This window comes from Camelina sativa, chromosome 10 (assembly GCF_030686135.1).
Source record: "Camelina sativa cultivar CO46 ecotype springtype chromosome 10, ASM3068613v1".
NCBI lineage: Eukaryota > Viridiplantae > Streptophyta > Magnoliopsida > Brassicales > Brassicaceae > Camelina > Camelina sativa.
Window position 1 is genome coordinate 13,872,160 of NC_141889.1, and position 19,829 is coordinate 13,891,988.

Here is a 19,829-nt window from a genome sequence, read left to right on the forward strand (position 1 = left end):
TTTCAGAGTAATCTTTCTTATTGGTTTCAAAGTTTGTAAACTCAGCCATTCATTGAATAGAATTAAGATTTAGGCCATGAATGGTTGAGACTTTTTAAATAGATTTATAGTTTTGGGTTCTTAGTTTTTGGCTTTGATTTTTCAGTTTTTAGTTTTTGTAATTGATTTTAGTTTGGGTTTAGGTCGTTTTCTTTTTATATTTTCTTATGAAATGTGTGATTAATTGTCAATTGGTAAAGTTGTGCACAATGACTTTTGCAGATGCTTTTACATTAAATTAAAAGAGAAACCATAGGCCCTTCGAACAATAGAGCATTTTGAATTTTATTTTTTATTCACCAAACTACAACTGGACAAAAACTGACTTGGTTAGCTTCGGAATACACCAAAAATGCTGAGGTGAAAAACACTTTATTTTTTTTATTGTATTATTCGACGCTAATAGAACCGAACGTACGGTGCTGGTAATAAAGTAAGACATGGTTGTGTTGTTCTACCGAGGGCCTGACGGGTTTAAACACTGCGGTTGCGGGAGATTGCGGAAGCGGACGATTACGGTTTTAAGCGTTATCAAGTGGTTTAAATGACTGGTTTAACGATTTAAAATTGGTGCGTTTGCGGTAGGTTTACGACTGGTTGACCAGCGGGTGCAATAGCGGTTGAAACATAATAAATGTGATATATAATATATAAATGTTTAAAAACACCAAAATTTTTATTAAACTTGATTTATAATTAAAATTTATTAAAAAAATACTAAAATAATTATCCAAAAAACAAATAAATTTTATATTGAAATACTTATTCCTTTGTGTATTTGGCTTTTCACCAAAAATTTAATCAATTAATTTGATAAATAACAGAACATATGCTTTAGATCGTAGATCTTTTATCTTTTCTCTTAGATCGTGGGTAAGTAGTTGCTTCGGTAGGAATGGTCAAGTGAGAGTTGAGAAGAGTCATTGGTGATTTGTTTTAATATTTTTCACAAATAATCTTATTTTCTTAAATTTCTGATGAATTATTATATTTATTTAGATTTTTTTGAACTTATGTGCAATGTGCCATTAAATTTAAATCAAGTTTTCCGGGTTATTGTTAATTGGAATATTATTTTCTTCTAATTGTTTATTTTATAATCGCTGCAATCGTATGCGTACTTCATTTTCTCCCATCCTTAATGAGTAAAATGGTTAGATAGAAGAAATAACAAAAAAAATTTCATTATCATTGATTTCTTTTAAGTTTTTTTACAAAAAAAAAAAAAAAAAAAATCCAACCGCAATCACCCACAACCGCAAACGCTTGCGGGAAGCAGCTTTTGGAATTCAGTGGTTTGAAGCGATTGAGAGTGGTTTGTGTGATTGGTTCCAATCGCTAGCAACTGCTACCACCCACAAACGACCTGATAAGGAAATTTATAAGAGCTAACGCATTTGTAATATGTAAACTAACAAAATAACATTACTAACTATTTTCTTTTCTTTTGGACCAAAGAATCTCTCATTACTTAGTTCTCTCTAGCAAAATCTAGTTTTAAGTTGATCCGTTACAATGTATTAAAATTTAACTTTCTCTCGTTATTTTTTTTTTTTTTGATAAAATGTGAATTTAATTACCAAAATGGAACAAAATGCTCTAGGGCAGAGAGCTTCTAAGGCCAAAAAAAATAAAAAGCCTTAGTTACTATTAGGTCTGTAAAGAAGATCAAGTCAAACTTTAAACGAGCTAGGCATGGGAGAACCGCAACCTTTACGGTAAATGTGAGCAAGGAGAGTATCCCTTATACTACGATCGATTTGACGGAAAACAGAGGTGGGCGAAGCAGAGATATTGTCATGGATTCTGGTGTTTCTTTCCTTCCAAAGTAAAAATATTGTTGCATGCACAGCTAAACGCTTCAGAGTGGTGGAGATATTTGGATACTTGGAAAGCAACCAAGAAATGAGCGTAGACCAATCTGCAAAGATACAAAGGCGTTGACCAAGACGAGTCATGATAATGTGCCATACCTCTTCAGAGTAGGGGCAATGGAGGAAAAGATGATCTCTGGTTTCGATATCAGAGTTGCATAGAGGGCATTCTGGAGATATTTGCATACCCCATCCAAGGAGTCTTAAACCAAACTACTTTTTTACCAGAGCTTTCGAGGGTATGAAGGTCTTAGTTGGTTCCATGTCAGCTTAGTTGAAAAAGAAGTTGCTGAGCGACTACCTGCCTCCCAAGAGTAAGAGTCACTTCCTCTTGATACTTAAGGAGGGTCCGTAGATTGCATATAGTTTCTGATCAAGATGACATTAGGATTCCGAGATCTGCTTGAAGGGAGACGCCAACCTTGAGAGTGGCAGGCGTCTGCAACAAAGGCTTGAATAGGGATACCAAGCGTAGAGGGTCCGTTCCTTCCTAAGAGATCGATAAGAACTCCAAGAGGTGACTAGTGATCATGCCAGAAACTTGTTGTTAAACCGTCTCCGATAGTGCACCTAATTAGATCTTTTGCCAAATGCTTCAGGGATAGGAGAGATTTCCAGATCCAGCTCGAGGCATTATTAGGTTCTACACTCCGGTAGCTAGCACCTTTTAGATACTAGGATCAGTGTTCTTTCGTTTAGCCAATTAGAACATCCACATTGGTAAGGTTCTTAAATTGGGCGTTTAAACTAATATGAACAGTTTAATATAACTCAATCATCTATTTAAATTTAAATATTTATATAAAACTAAATCATTGAAAAGTTGACATGAGTAATGAAAGTTTCTTATGAAGAGTATAGATTCTTCTTTAAAAACCCCTCTCACCTCTTCTCTTAAACTTTTTTCTTAGTTATTATTTAGTGACAGTATCTAATTTAGATAGGCTCAATGAAAATGCTCTAACAATCTCATAATTAAATAGTTAATTTATTGTGTTTGAGATCCCTTTGTTGCAATATACAGAGTTTGAATTTAGCGTAAGTTTTTATCATCCAGTGAGCTAGTTAAGGTAATGTGTTGGATTCTCCATTAAAGTATATTAGGGTTTAGCATTCTATCGGTTAAGCCTTTTTCACCTCGATAGATAAACAAAGACATTTTGTTTGGATTTCTCTATTACAATAGCGTTTTTTTTCATTTAGACTATTACGTCGTTAAAATGGCGGTTTACATTTAGAATTTAATGCAAATGGTTTAGGTTTAGAGTTCAATTTTTTTAGTTAGAGTGAGCTCCAACGAGGCTTGTGTTTTGATTTGTTATTAAGAGAGCTTATGAGCTTCAAAGAAGCTTGAGAGTTTAGATTTTGCGATTAAAGGTTTGTTCCATAATGAGTCCTAGCCAACCGAGTTAACAGAAGATTTCAAACTTTTCATTATATTCAAATCTCGAAAAATAAATATATCAAAGCTTCCAAGCATAATGAAATGATAGTTTATAAATATATATAAAATGGTGCAATTTAATACTGTTTTTAAGCTTACAATAATTAATGCACAACGTGAGTGCAAACATTTTAAAAGTAAACTGGATCAGTGGATCCTTAGACATTTTTATATATATATAAAAAAAAAGACAAAATATTGTATAATTTGACAAATAATAATTCGTCAAAGTGGTCGATCGATGTATATCCATCACCAAATTAACTCTCACCTCATTTGTTTACCTGTGACATCATTTCGTAAGTTATTACAATTGATTATGTCACAGTTAAAAATCAAAATTAACTCTCTATCTTAAAAATGTTTGATTTTCAACCATTGTTTTATCCTTATAATTCCAAAGTATTTATTTTACCAACATCATGGAACTATATATCCTCTTCTTCGAATAAAACGCACGTTCAGACCATACAAATGATCACTGCTAGCTTGAGAGTTGAGACATTCAAAACAAAACGTGTTTTCATTCCTTGGCTCGAAATGCCCTTAATTTATAATTTGACTTCAAAAGTCTTCTCTCTTTCGGTATTAGCACCATAAAATTAACTTCATCTCTCTCTTTCTTAGAAGTCGTCAAAAGTCAGTATAATGGATACGCGTTTTTCAGTTGCTTCTTCATATACGGCTCATCCAGAATCATTTGTGTATACGTGATCTTGAACTTTTCTCGCCATTTTATCCCATGGCTTCTTCTTCGCCCCGCACCTGGAGATACCGCGTCTCTGCAAGCTTCCACGGAGCTGACGTCCGTAAAACATTTCTGAGTCATTTACGTAAAGAGTTTAACTACAATGGAATCACGATGTTCGATGATCAAGGGATCGAGAGAAGCCAAACCATCGCACCTGCTCTCACACAAGCGATTAGGGAATCAAGAATCTCAATCGTCTTGCTATCGAAGAACTATGCTTCTTCGAGATGGTGCTTGGACGAGCTGTTGGAGATTATCGAGTGTAAGGAATCTATGGGACAAATAGTGATGACGGTCTTCTATGGAGTAGATCCATCTGATGTGCGGAAACAGACGGGAGAGTTTGGGATGGCTTTCACTGAAACGTGTTCCCGAAGTACGAAAGAGAAGAGGCAAAGATGGAGTCAAGCTTTGAACCATATGGGAAACATAGCTTTGAACCATGTGGGAAGCTCTATTGGACAGGCTAGAAACTAGCATTGATCGAAATATCGAGGGAGCACTTAGAGTTGGGTATGATTGTTTACATGAGGAAGAACAAGCTCTATTTCTCTATGTTGCGGTCTTTTTCAACTACCACAAAGATGATCATGTGATTGCAATGCTCGCTGACAGTAACTTGGATGTCAAAAACGGGTTGAAAATCCTAACCAATAAATCACTTATTCATACATCTACTAGTGGGATTATAGTAATGCACAAATTACTACAACTAGTGGGTAGACAAGCAATTCATAGACAAGAGCCTTGGAAACGCAACATCTTAATTGATGCAGATGAGATTTGTTATGTCCTCGAGAATGATAAAGTAAGTTTTTACTTCGATTTGAATTATTCTTTGGTATAGGTAAGCATTTTTTCCGTTGGACTAACAAATTCTTCCTTTGGAGTATATATTTTAGGATAGTAGAGCTGCTTTAGGCATATCCCTTGATACATCTCGAATCAAGAAAGTGTTCATAAATAAGGGAGTTTTCAAAAGAATGCGTAATCTTCAATTCCTAAGTATCTACAATACAAGAAATGTCAAAAATGATCGAGTGGACATACATGAGGACTTTGAGTTTCCACCTCATCTAAGGTTATTTCGTTGGGAAGCATACCCAAGAAATGCTCTTCCTACTACATTTCATCCAGAATATCTTGTAGGGCTTGATTTGCAGGAGAGCCATCTTGAGAAGCTTTGGCAAGGAACACAGGTTAAACTATTTACTTGGAATATAATTATGTTTTTTCTTTGCTTGTGTTTTAAAACAGCCACTTCCAAATCTCAAGAAAATGGATTTGACACGATCCTCTCATTTAAAGGAACTTCCAGATCTTTCAAATGCTACAAATCTCCAGAGATTGGAACTGAGTCATTGCAAGAGTTTGGTAGAGATTCCTTCCTCCTTTTCGGAACTTAGAAAACTACATACGTTGGTAATACACAACTGCACAAAGCTAGAAGTTGTTCCAACTCTCATCAACTTGGCGTCTCTTGATTTCGTCAACATGTATGGATGCTCACAACTGAAAAGTTTTCCAAGTATTTCTACGCACATCTCATGGCTCTTTATGGATGACACACTGGTAGAAGAACTACCTAAATCAATAATGCTTTGCACTCGTCTTACGACTCTCCTTATAAGAGGTAGTGGAAACTTAAAGACATTAAAACATCTCCATGAAAGTCTAACGTATCTAGACCTAAGGTGTACGAGTATTGAGGAGATTCCAGATTGGATCGAAGATCTTCTTGAGCTAAACTTTCTTCATATAGGGGGCTGTAGAAAACTCAAATCTTTGCCACAGCTTCCTATTACGCTCAAGTGGTTAAATGCATGTGACTGCGAATCACTAGAGAGTGTAACTTTCGCGTTAAGCTTAAATTCGTATGTGGACTACAATTTCACCAATTGCTTCAAACTGAACGAAGAAGCACGAAAAGATATTATCCAACAATCCTTCTTTCAAAGATTGAGAGTTTTACCAGGAAGTGAAGTGCCCGCGACGTTCGAGCACCAAGCTAACGGGAATTTCTTGACCATTCGTCCAGAGAGTGATACTCATTTTACTGCATCCACAAGATTTAAAGCATGCATCGTGATTTCCCCTACAGGGGTGATCACTGAGGGGAAGCTTATCAGTTTATTTTGTCATCTCAAAAGCAAAAACGGTGACTCCATCAACGAAGTTTATCATTCTTTTCACTTATCTGAACAGTCTCCTGGCATACAATCGGAACATCTTTGTTTATTTCACGATGACTTGCTCGAAACAGATATAAAGAATCGTAAACAATGGAAAGTGATTTTCTGTATATTCTTCAATGACGCTTTACATGGTGCTTATATAACACAATGAGATCTTGTAAAATCTAATTACAATCAATGCACTATACGATCACAATTGTATCATATCACAAGAGCAATCATATCAATTACTGTGATCGGATCTTCATTAACTTGCTACGGAAGTTACGGAGATGATGTCGTAATACCCTCCCTCAAGTTGGAGCATGCAAATCTTGTATGCCCAACTTGTAACAGAATTGCTTATATTCTTGTGTCCCCAACGGTTTCGTGAAAATATCAGCGAGCTGTATGTGGCTGTCAACATGAGTAAGACCAATGTTCTTGGATAGAACTTCATCGCGAACAAAGTGACAATCCACTTCCACATGCTTCGTGCGTTCATGGAAGACCGGATTCGTGGCAATGTGAATAGCTGCTTCACTGTCACAATAAACTTGCATAGACGTATCGTGCTTAACTCCAAGTGACAACAAAATACGCTTGTGCCAAATGAGTTCTTGAGTTAAGTGAGCCATTGCACGATATTCAGCTTCGGCAGAGGATCGACTAACCGTTTTCTGTTTCTTAGTCTTCCATGAAACTGGAGATCCTCCCAGTTGGATGAAATATCCCGTCACAGAGCGTCGTGATAGCGGACAACTGGCGTAATCACTATCGCACCACCCAGGCAGCTGAAACGGACCCTCGGCTCTTAAGAAAATACCTTGACCTGGGTTGTTTTTCAGGTAACGAACAACACGTAGAGCTGCTTCCCAATGATTCTCTCGTGGGTTCTGCATAAATTGTGCTAAAAAATGAACACAATAAGCCAAATCTGGGCGAGTCACAGCTAAGTAAATCAACCGACCAAAAAGACGACGATACTGTTCCGGGTGTTGCAAAAACGGAGATTCTGATAATGCCAACTTATGGGAGGATTCAAGGGGAAACGCGACAGGTTTGGCACCAAGTAACCCGGTATCGGAGATGATGTCCAAAGCATATTTGCGTTGACTGAGATACATACCAGATGAGTTTCGAGCGACTTCGATGCCGAGGAAGTACTTCAAGGAACCTAGATCTTTCATATGAAAACAAGAAGAGAGATAGGCCTTGAAGTCTTCCATTGATGTCCCAGTGCTGCCAGTGATGATCAGATCATCGATGAAAATTAGAACATGAATCTGAACACCATTGTTATCCATTGTGAACAGAGAGTAGTTAGACAAACTCTGTTCAAATCCATAGGTCTTCAATGCCGTAGTTAACTTAGCAAACCAACATTGTGGACTTTGCTTTAAACCATAGATAGATTTGTGGAGACGACATACCTTGTTAGGACCCGAAGCTTTAAATCCTGGAGGCAATTTCATATAAATCTCTTCTTTTAAATCACCGTGGAGAAACGTGTGATGCACATCTATCTGATGGATGTCCCATTTTCTTTCAACCGTTGTATCCAAAAACAATCTGACAGTGCCCATTTTTGCAACTGGTGCGAAGGTCTCACCGTAATCAACCCCTTTGATTTGTTTGTTGCCGAGAGCAACTAAACGTGCTTTGTGTCGTTCTAGCGTACCATCGGACCGATATTTGAGTCGATAAACCCATTTGCAATCTATGGCCTTTTTCCCTTTTGGTAAATCTTCAATCGTTAAAGATCTGTTCCGTTCATGGCCGTCAATCTCGGTGGACATAGCATTAGTCCATCGTTCATCTTCCATAGCTTCTTTGAACGTCTTAGGCTCCACACCCGAAGTAAGCGCAGCCAGGAATGCTTGATGTTGGGGTGAGAACCGTTCGCAGTTGACATAATTGGCCACCGGATATTGAGACGTTGAAGCATCACTCTGCTTTGTCGTTTTCAAACCCGTATTCACGATAAATTTTTTGAGTTTGACCGATTGGGTTTTCTGGCGTTGACCTCGACCAAGCCGTGCTTCTGCTGCTTCTGGTATCGACGCCGCCACTGGTTGCGACGCGACCGTCGGTATCGATCGTGGTTGCGGTGATGAATCTGAATTATCATCATCGTTGGAGTCTCGCGGCGCAGACGGCTGTCGAGTGTCGGGAAGGAAAGGAGATGAATTAGTAGTTGGGCTTGGTGAAGGCCCAATAGGAACTGGCCCTAGAGGATTGTGATCAACAGAATTTGGGCTTGATAAGGGCCCAATAACAATTGATGGACGAACCAACTCTTGTGTGTCTCCTTCGTCGTCGTGAAACAATGCCGATAATGGAGCTGCCATGTTTTCGACTTCTTCTTTGTCTGCATCTAATACAGAAGCATATGGAAATTCATGTTCAGAGAAAACAACATCTCTTGAGACAAAAAAACTGCTCTTTTTCCAGATCATACAACCGCCAACCCTTTTTGCCGTAAGGATAACCCATGAAAACGCATCGACGACTCCGAGATGCGAATTTGTCGTGTTTGTGTGACTGATCGTGAGCAAAACATAGACTGCAAAAAACGCGGAGGTGGTCGTAAGAGGGCTTAACATTGTACAGACGTTCGTACGGAGTACCACCGTGAAGAATAGAACTAGGCGTTTTGTTAATGAGATAACCAGCTGTTAAGATACACTCCCCCCAAAATTCAATTGGCAAAGAAGCTTGAAACCGCAAAGCTCTAGCAATATTAAGAATGTGGTGGTGTTTCCTTTCAACTCTCTCGTTCTGTTGAGGAGTACCGACACACGACGTCTCGTGCATTATCCCTTGTTGTTTGAAATAATTGCTCAAACACACAAATTCTGAACCATTATCGCTTCGTATGATCAGAACATGAGTGTTAAACTGCCTTGTGACCATTGCTAAGAAATTTTTGAGATGATTTGGAGCTTCGGACTTTTCATTCATCAAGTAAATCCATACACCCCGAGAGTAATCATCAACGATAGTGAGAAAAAAACGAGCCCCAGAGTATGTAGGTGTCTTGTAAGGACCCCATAAGTCACAATGAACCAATTCAAAAATTCTTGTTGTTTTATTCTCACTGATCGAAAAACTCGATCTTGTTTGCTTAGCGCGGAGACATGTATCGCACGCTTTATTTGAAAATGTAGAAGAAATAACATTGGAAACAACTGGAAGTAGACCAACGACTTTAGCAGCTGGATGACCCATACGGTTGTGCCAGAGTTCAAATGATTTTTCGTCTCTAACATCAACGGCTGCGGCATGTTCCATGCTGCTAAAACGGAAATTCCCTCCCATACGTTTACCAGCTCCCGTCACCGTCCTCGTAGTACGGTCCTGAACAATAAGGAAATGATCAGCCAACTGTACCACGCAATGATTCTCATCCATCAATTAAACAAGTGAGATTAAATCGGACTGAAACCCCTCTAAATAATAAACAGACCGCAAAACCAAATTCGGCCCAAGCCTGACTGACCCTCCTTGAACTGAAAACCGTTCTCTTCCGTCGGCCAATATTACCCCAACACGAGAGATATCTTTCACATCCGTTAAGATATCTAGACGTCTTGTTAAATGGTGTGATGCACCCGTATACATGATCCAAAAAGGTATAGAACACGTACCGGTTAACTTTTCAGGTCGTTGGTCTTCCCCGCATTGAGAAGACGCTTGATAGCTTGCCACTGCGAGTCGCTCACGTGCACACCGACATGAACAGCATTGGCAAAAGCCACACCACGACCTAGTCCAACTACACCGTTGGAACTGCCACGACCACGACCCCGAAGGCCTGAGGTACGAGAACGAGGCCTATCTCCCCACCAATATGGATAACCGATAACTCCATAGCAGCTATCGGCGGTGTGACCGGTACGGTTGCAGTGTTTACATACGACACCCTTGTCTCGTTCATCTCTACTAATTTGTGGAGTAAAGTGAACTGCAAATGCACTCACTTCAGCTGGTTCTTCATGACTCTTTGCACCATTCTTGACAAGATCTTCTTCATGGCGAACAATGTTGTAGAATTCTTCCAAAGACTGAATTGGGATGCGCGAAATAAGGCTCGATCTTACCGTACGATACATCGTGTCATCAAGTCCAAACAGGAATTGATGAACCTTGTCTTCTTCACGATCTTTCTCTTGAAGAGTACCAAGATCGCATACACATTTGCACAAACGCAAAGGACAATAGCTCAACATGCTATCCCAGATTCGAGTCAACTTCCCAAAGTAAGTCTCAATTGTAAGACCCCTTTGTTTGAAACATGCCAGATCCGCCTTAATCTGCTGAATACGAGGTCCGTTGGTGACCGAGAACCTTTTCTTCAAGTGATCCCACAAGTCTTTAGCAACGTCGCGGTGGGAAATGTTGGATCGGAGAGTTGGGTCAATCGTCATCTTGATCCAAGATACTAACAGTGCTTGGATTGTCCACCAATCTTCTAGATCCGGTGAATCTTCGGCAGGTCGCTCAATGGTGCCGTTAAGAAAACCGAATTTTTTTCGTGAGCAGAGGGCTGTCTTCATGCCGCAAGCCCATTCGTCGTAGTTCGTACCGGTGAGCAACGGATGCGAGATCACCGCACCGGGGTTGTCAGCCGCCGTCAGGTCGTATGGAGATATGGTTCGCCGTACCTCCGTCGTGGTTGTTGTCGTCATGGTCGGGTTCGAGTTCGTTGGTGGAATCACACCGTCGGTCGCCATTGTTTTTCGAGGACGTGTTTGGTGTTTTGAAAGAGAAAACAATTAATGTAATTGCTCTGATACCATAAAGAATCGTAAACAATGGAAAGTGATTTTCTGTATATTCTTCAATGACGCTTTACATGGTGTTTATATAACACAATGAGATCTTGTAAAATCTAATTACAATCAATGCACTATACGATCACAATCGTATCATATCACAAGAGCAATCATATCAATTACTGTGATCGGATCTTCATTAACTTGCTACGGAAGTTACGGAGATGATGTCGTAATAAGATAGTTGTTTTGAAGTTGACGACAATGAAATATTGTTCGATTTTAGCTGCACACCCTCTGACGTCTACGAGATTGTTCAATGTGGTGTTGGAATATATGGAGAATAAATTCAAAAACAGAGCGATTGGAGCAACGCATCTGAAAATATCTCTGAAGATGGCCATTGTATAGATAGACATACATGCAACTTCAAATCAGAAAAAGTGTCTGAAGATGGCAATGTCAAAGTTCATAAACGTAAAGGTTTTTGGAGTTGGCTACGTAGAAAATAACATTTGTTTATGTTTATTTTCCCATTGTTCTACAGTAAATCCAACATTGAAAAACTTTGATTTTTTACTAGTAATTGTGTTTCAAATTAACTAGAACAGGGTGGTTCTTCATATTCTTCCTCCTCTGTTTCCTCATCTCCCTAAGCTTTAACTGTTCTTTAATGTTTCGATCTTGAGCTCTTTTGCGTTTATATATGTTCCGAAATAAGATCAGGTTTATCTCTCACGAAGTCATCATTTGCAAATTCCCGTTGCTCAGAAAGAGTCAACTTTTTTAAAGCCGTGTTGGTGAAGCAATTTGGTAATGAATAAGAAATCGCCGAGACAGTCAATATATATCGTGAAGACAGCAGATATCGTGGTGGTCAAAGCCAAAGAATCTTAATGAAACATCTCTCGAAAGTCGAAAGTTCAGGTGGATGAATTCCAAACGATTAAACTCTTGCCACTCTTGCTCCACGAGATGGTTGAATCAGACAAAGGATCATTCACCATCTCACATGTTTTATCAAACATACTACAACTTTAGAAATTAATAGATTTTTATGGTTCTAAAATTATTAATTTATAGAGGTTTTACTGTTTAATATTTTCGATTGTATTAAATCTGTCAAAAAATTTAAACTAAATTGCTGCGCTATGATTAGTATATATGCTTGTAAGAATATATACATTTTCATGTGGAATTTGTATGCACAAAACACCAAAATGGATGCACAATATAATATGCTAAAAAAATTTACAGAACTTAATATGAATTATGCTGAGAGTGAAATGTGGAAAGGAATTTGCATGAGAGCTTCAAACACTCCTAAAATGGCGATCTTCCCATAGAAATTGTCCTTTTTTTTTTTGACCATTCTCCTAATTTGAAGGATCATTATAGACTCTCAACCTAATTTTTTTTAATTGATTTCAAAAATTAATATTTTTAGTTATCATTATTGTGTGTTAAAATTCCAAGAAACATAAAATTGAATGAGCATAGTAGTGGATCAAGTAGGAGAAGGAATTGAAGACGGATGCATCTATGAAGACAGGTGAATCAAACCACCTGATGCTTGTTGAGCTTATTCTTCTCTACGGCTTTCTTCTTTCGAGTTTTCTCAGATGGAATGGCAGATCCCTCTAGCTATGTCAATCACGAGCGTGACATCGACCAAGTTTGTTTTCTCCATCTTTCTTTTTCTTTCATAAATCTTCTATTAATTTTGAATGATTTTATATCGTAAAATAGAGACACGAATCAAATTAAAATTCTCCTCTTGGAAAGAATTTTTTTTAGCTTAATCAACTCTCTCAAATCGCCTACCAGAACTTCAATGTTCTTTTTGAATTCATGTTTTTTTTTTTTTAACATGATGTTATTACAGTAATACAAACTAAACCATTAGCCTACAACCAGCCATCAATTTTAAGTTTATGCATGTTGGTACTGAAACATCATTCATTTTTAAGTCACTTTTTCTCAAGAGAACAAAATTAAAGGAAAAAAAGGATTACAAACTACAGAGTTTGTGATTTGGGTAACAAAGAACATGGATTAAACTCTATTTAAGGGAAATTTCTTGTTTTGAATTTTAGATGCAAAAGCTTCATATGTCCATTTATATACATTAATTTCTTGTAGGCACTCATTGCTTTGAAAAAAGGAAGTCAACTACTCAAGTATAGCCGCAAAGGAAGGCCAAAGTTTCGCTCATTCAGGCTTGCGCCGGTAGAAATCTACTCCCCTTCTTTCGCATATATAAGTGTTTCGACAATATGACATTCGTATGCTTAATGCTCTACTACAAAAACAAAAACATTTTGACTTGTCACCGCGCTTTTACAGGATGAATCAACATTGTTTTGGCTCTCACACGGAGAAGAAAAAGGTTTGAAGTTATCTACAGTTTCGCGAATTCTCCCTGGACAAAGAACTGTGAGCATAGCCCAAATATTTACGTAGTTGACTCTCTTATTTAATAAAAACTTATTTTTTTTTTTTCCATCAATAAAAACTTATTTTCATCATGGAACTCACTATTTTTAGGCTGTTTTTCGGAGATATCTACGCCCAGAAAAGGATTACTTGTCATTTTCTCTCATATATCACAACGGAGATAGATCTCTTGATCTGGTTAGTTAACAACATAACATATTAAAAAAATATATACATGATTGTTTCTAATACTCTTGAATTTATCTTATGTGTTCATGTTTACACTTCACAGATTTGCAAAGACAAAGCTGAAACAGAGGTTTGGTTTGCAGGACTTAAGTCTTTAATAAGACAAAACCGTAATAAGCACGCTAGAAGTGAGATCCCTGAGGTACGTATATATCTCTGTTTGTGACTTTGTTTTTGTATATTATATGTATCCATAATTTGCTAACCTATAATATTTGTAACTAATGTAACTCATTTTCAGATACATGACAGTGATTGTTTCTCCACTGGTCGTCCTTCTACTGCATCATCAGATTTTACCCCAAACAATACTCGACGAGGAAGAACATCCATTGATTTAGGAATCCAGAATTCTCCAACAAAGTTAGGTAGCTCAGATGTGGGATATGAACGTGGAAACATGCTAAGACCAAGTATTGATGGTTTTCGAATTAGTGTCTCAAGCGCACCAAGTTGTTCAAGTGGAACGTCTGGTCCTGATGACATAGAATCCTTAGGAGATGTTTATGTTTGGGGAGAAGTTTGGAGCGACGAGATATTACATGATGGGATCGTAAACTCTACGAGAACCGTAAAAACAGATGTACTGATTCCAAGACCCTTGGAATCAAACGTTGTTCTTGATGTTCATCAGATAGCTTGCGGCGTAAGACACATTGCTCTTGTGACAAGACAAGGTGAAGTATTTACATGGGGAGAAGAAGCTGGAGGAAGGCTTGGACATGGTATTCAAATTGATGTTAGTCGTCCAAAACTTGTAGAGTTTCTTGCACTTACCAACATAGATTTTGTTGCTTGTGGAGAATATCACACTTGTGCTGTGTCCACCGCTGGAGATTTTTTTAGTTGGGGAGATGGTATCCACAACGTTGGGCTGTTGGGACATGGTAGTGATCTTAGTCACTGGATACCGAAAAGAGTCTCTGGTCCTGTGGAAGGACTTCAAGTCTTATCTGTCGCGTGTGGCACATGGCATTCTGCGCTTGCGACTGCTAACGGAAAACTATTCACCTTTGGTGATGGAGCTTTTGGTGTTCTTGGACATGGAGATAGAGAGAGTGTTTCATACCCTAAAGAAGTGAAAATTTTGGGTGGCCTTAAAACCTTGAAAGTAGCTTGTGGCGTGTGGCATACGGTAGCTATAGTTGAAGTTATGAGTCAGACTGGTACAAGTATGCCCTCTAAAAAGTTATTTACTTGGGGTGATGGTGATAAAAACAGGTTAGGACATGGAAACAAAGACACTTATCTGTTTCCCACTTGTGTCTCTTCACTAATTGAGTACAACTTCCACCAGATAGCTTGTGGTCATACATTGACAGTTGCACTCACAACTTCAGGACATGTTTTCACTATGGGAGGGACTTCACATGGTCAGCTCGGTAGCTCAATTTCAGATGGTAAATTGCCTTGTTTGGTTCAAGATCGACTGGTTGGTGAATTCGTTGAAGAAATCTCTTGTGGGGATCATCATGTTGCTGTGTTGACATCTAGAAGTGAAGTCTTCACTTGGGGAAAAGGTTCAAATGGAAGACTAGGACATGGAGACAAAGAAGCTCGAAAAACACCGACATTAGTTGAAGCTTTAAAAGAGAGGCATGTGAAGAGTATAGCATGTGGCTCTAACTTCACATCAAGCATTTGCATCCATAAGTGGGTCTCAGGTGCTGATCAGTCAGTTTGCTCTGGCTGTCGTCAAGCATTTGGGTTTACGAGAAAAAGACATAACTGTTATAATTGCGGTTTAGTTCATTGCCATGCATGTAGTTCAAAGAAAGCTTTGAAAGCAGCATTAGCACCAACTCCAGGGAAGCCACATCGAGTATGTGATGCTTGCTATGCAAAACTTAAAGCTGGAGAATCTAGTTATAACTTGAATGTTTCTAATAGAAATTCCACAACTCCTACGCGGTCACTAGATGGGTCAGTAAGACCAGACAGAGATATAAGAGCGTCAAAGATTTTATTGTGCCCCAAAACAGAACCTGTCAAGTATTCAGAGGTTAGGTCATCAAGATCTGAATCTTCTATTGTCAGAGCCTCACAAGTCCCAGCTCTCCAGCAACTTAGAGATGTTGTATTCCCGAGCTCGCTAAGCGCAATTCAAAATGCCTTTAAACCCGTTGCCTCAAGTTCGACGACACCTTCCTCAAGTACAAGATCATCAAGAAGATCGAGTCCTCCACGCAGTTCTGGATTTTCTAGGGGGATGATTGATACTTTGAAGAAATCAAACGGTGTTATAAACAAAGAAATGACAAAACTGCAGACCCAGGTTTGTAATATTATTTCAAACTTCTCATGTTTATGAAACAGTAAAGTACTGGATCTAACACATTGATTGATATACACTTTCAGATTAAAAATTTGAAAGAGAAATGTGATAGTCAAGGTACAGAGATCCAAAGACTAAAGAGAACAGCAAGAGAAGCTTCTGAATTAGCTGTAAAGCATTCTTCAAAGCATAAGGCAGCAACAGAGGTCATGAAATCTGTCGCTGAACATGTAAGCTCCTTACAAAACATTCTAAAAATATTGCTTACTTGAACACCAAGCAAAGAGACTTTACGAAATTAATCACTGTTTTATTTATTACAGTTGAGAGAGTTAAAAGAGAAACTACCTCCTGAAGTATCTAGATGTGAAGCTTTTGAATCCATGAACTCTCAAGCCGAAGCCTATCTAAATGCGAGCGATGCATCTGAATCATCTACACCTAGAACATCCTTGGGAATGGGTCAACAAGACCCAACCCCTTCTGCTAACACACAAAATCAAAACGTAGAAGAACAAGCATCATCCAGTGGAGGTAGCATGAGATCTCAAGAACCCTCAAACATAGCAGAGTCATCAGAAGCTACATCGCCGTCTAAAGCAGGAGGCAAAGAACTTATTGAACAATATGAACCTGGTGTTTATGTTACTTATGTATTACACAAAAACGGAGGAAAGATCTTTAGAAGAGTTAGATTCAGGTACTTTAAATTACTTCATCAAATCGTATGTCTCCCCCTCTCTACCTATGTTTGTGTAATATTGGGTTTCTTTGCAGTAAAAGGAGATTTGATGAGCATCAAGCAGAAGAATGGTGGAATAGCAAAAAAGATAAGTTGCTTAAGAGGTATAGTAATCAGGCTTCAACATCAAGTCAATCGGCTTCTGAGTCAGTTCCTACACCGACTCAACCTCAACCACCAGCTTCTCCTACACAACCAAATTCTGATCAAGCAGAGGATTCAAAAGCAGTTCTTGAAAGCTAGCCATCATGTTTGTATAATAGCAGTTAATTTGGCCATATAGATTGGGCAACAAGGCATTATTGGAATGTCATTAATGTAGATCCGAGTCATCCAAAATATACACAGATACAAAGACATTGTTTTCTTTCGACTTTAGATTCAAAATTTTATGTAACACATACATTTCAAAATATCAAGGTTTTGATTCACAATTTTTCTTAGTTGGGAAACAAATCTTGATTTATAGTTGTCTTTTTTTCTTAATTATTTATTGTTTGCTAATGGTTTAACCGAAGATAAACATTAGTTTTTGCTAGTCCTAAATAGTTTAAAACAACAATTATTTGAACGACAAGCTTATTATATGGAGTATCTCCCTTTGAAAATATATATATATATATATATATATATATTGTCAATCTAACATTGATCAAAATAAAACTTCTTAATTGGTTGCTCAAATTGAAGGAAAGTTGTTTACAAAGATAGTTTCTGACACTAGCGATCTAGAAGAATGAGCTAAACAATCAGTCTTCACATTGGTATTCGAGGGATCTTGTAGATAGTGAAAGGAGGTAACGAGATGCTAAGAGCCTGGAATTCATCGAGCAGCGTAGAGAAGACCGGCCACTCCTCCGGAGCAACTAGTTCTGCAGAATCCATTTCAAGCTCCAACTAACAATTCCTCATCAAACAAAAAATAACTTTTATAAGCTGATGTTTTTAATATACAAGGTTGTTTTTGTCTTTAACGATTCAATGAAAACACCATTGAAACTATGGAGAATCAGAGATGTCATACATTGACCGATACCATTGTTTTTGGAATCAAGAGAGCCACTAATCTTCTAGCTAAGAGAAGAAGAGGTATTCCTTAGCGTTCCAATCGTCAACAGGGAAGTGGCAGCAATACTGGCCAAAATTGAAGATTAACGGAGGCAGGACAAGCATAAAGGATAAAATCATATAATTTTTTTATGAAAAAAACGTAAAATTTATGCAAAAGAAAAATAAATTACAAATAAAACATAGGTAAAATTTCAATATATTTATATTATTTATATTATTTAATGGTGTATTAAACATGTAATATTTCGTGGATATTTTATATTTTTGGATTTAAAAAAAAAACAGCAAAACCTCTATCTTATTCTATAAATTATTGTATTTAGAATTAATAACTCATTTGATCTTGACACATGTCAGTTTTATTAGTTAGAGATTTTGTCATGTTAAACAAATTGTTTTTTTACAATAAAGATAATTAGAAGAAAAATCTATATTTAAACATTTTTATTAAAACATATACTGTATATACAAAAAGAATTATGTATTTTAAAATGTAAAAATATTATAATACGAAGATTATAAATTAAAAGATTTAAAAGCTGTAAAAGATCAATCTAATACGTATATAGTATAAGAAAAAAAGACTTTAAATTATACAATCAATTAATTCTTCTCAAATTAGTGGTTTTTTTTTCATAAAAAAATATTTGTTGAATTAATGTTTTGTTTTGTATAGTAAAAATATCATTGACCCCTAGATTGGATTGGAAACAGCCATTATTGGCGGGTCTGGGCAAGTCATACGGAGGGACTTGGATGGGATGCTCTAGAGAAGAGCGGGTTGCCATGCTAAACAAAAATATTTGTTTGTTTTTTGTTCTGACAATAAAGATAATTAGAAGAAAAATATTTCTTTAAATAATTTTAAAAAACATATCTACACAAAAAAAGTTATGTATTTTAAAATATAAAAAAATATTATAAGAAGAAGATTGTAAATTCAAACGATTTTCAAAAACTGGAAAAAAAAAATCAATCTAATACGTAGATATAGTATATGAAAAAGGATTTTAAATTATACAATCAATTAATTATTTTCAAATTAGTGGATGATTTTTGCATAAAAATATATTTTTATTGACTGATGTTTTGTTTTGTCTGTTAAAACTTAAAAGGACCATTGACCCCAGATTAGACTGAAAACAGCCACCTATTGCTATTGGTGAGTCTGGGAAAGCCATACAGAGGGACATGGATGAGATGCTCTAGAGAAGGACGGCTTGCCATGCTAATGAACTCAGAGTGCAAAATAATTTTTGTTTTGCTTTATTTGAGTTGCTTGATACTTAATTAAGTTACGCATAATTTACATTTAACTCTTTTTATGATCTCTAGTGACTAAAATATAATTAAATGATAAATCGGTTTAGAATATATTGGTTTAACCATGTTATCGGTTTAGAATATAATTAAATACAAATTCCGTATTTCTCAAAAGTTATCTATCTTCTACTTAGTGTTTTTAATTATACTAGGTTTTGAACCCACGCTACGCGTGGATTTATTTGATATATTTTGATGAAAATTATATATGATTGATGACGGTAATAAAATATTACCTTATAAAAAAAATTAAATTAGTATTAAGGAAAAAACATAAATTTCAGATACACAATTTTTTAAAATATAGAAATCAGTAGTGTTATAAAATCAAATCTGATAAAAAAAATTATGAATTAAACTTGACGTCGAGGCGAGGCGAATCAAACTGATGACCTCACATATTCTAAACCATTTCTTTGACCACCAGAAAAATGAAACAATTTTATCATCATGAATTTAACTCGTTTCATATTTAATTGATCGCTACCACCTATATTTTCGTGCTTTTTTTTCAATGTTTTCTTATTCTTCATATTCTTTCTTTTCATTTTCATTGTCAAATTTTGTGGTAATTGTCATCGTTATTTTTACCGAATGGTTCTTTGTTATACTCTTTTTCTTCTTCTTCCTCGTCAACTTCTTCACATTCTTCCAATGAAAAACATTTTTTTTA

At 36.8% G+C, this 19,829-nt stretch overlaps 2 protein-coding genes and 1 pseudogene across 3 annotated transcripts; 2 read left to right on the top strand and 1 right to left on the bottom strand.

Annotated features, from left to right (window-relative positions):
- The first annotated feature begins 4,071 nt into the window (after window positions 1-4,071).
- Window positions 4,072-8,435, top strand: LOC104719005 (disease resistance protein RML1A-like). Its single transcript, XM_087468201.1, has 3 exons — window positions 4,072-4,916; window positions 5,011-5,307; window positions 5,366-8,435. The coding sequence occupies exons 1-3, from the start codon at window positions 4,551-4,553 to the stop codon at window positions 6,452-6,454; spliced, it is 1,752 nt and encodes a 583-aa protein (XP_087324327.1). The 5' UTR covers window positions 4,072-4,550; the 3' UTR covers window positions 6,455-8,435.
- Window positions 8,436-9,226: 791 nt separating this feature from the next.
- LOC147936110 (uncharacterized) lies at window positions 9,227-11,297 on the bottom strand. Its single transcript, XM_087468200.1, has 2 exons — window positions 9,933-11,297; window positions 9,227-9,642 (listed from the first exon to the last, which is right to left on the bottom strand). The coding sequence occupies exon 1, from the start codon at window positions 11,016-11,018 to the stop codon at window positions 9,936-9,938; it is 1,083 nt and encodes a 360-aa protein (XP_087324326.1). The 5' UTR covers window positions 11,019-11,297; the 3' UTR covers window positions 9,227-9,642; window positions 9,933-9,935.
- A 1,154-nt stretch (window positions 11,298-12,451) lies between these two features.
- On the top strand, window positions 12,452-17,218 carry LOC104720387 (PH, RCC1 and FYVE domains-containing protein 1-like; annotated as a pseudogene). The gene is made up of 9 exons (XR_015568121.1): window positions 12,452-12,735; window positions 13,203-13,289; window positions 13,407-13,496; window positions 13,608-13,694; window positions 13,789-13,887; window positions 13,987-16,020; window positions 16,104-16,250; window positions 16,344-16,720; window positions 16,798-17,218. The product of XR_015568121.1 is annotated as a PH, RCC1 and FYVE domains-containing protein 1-like (transcript).
- Window positions 17,219-19,829: the final 2,611 nt, after the last annotated feature.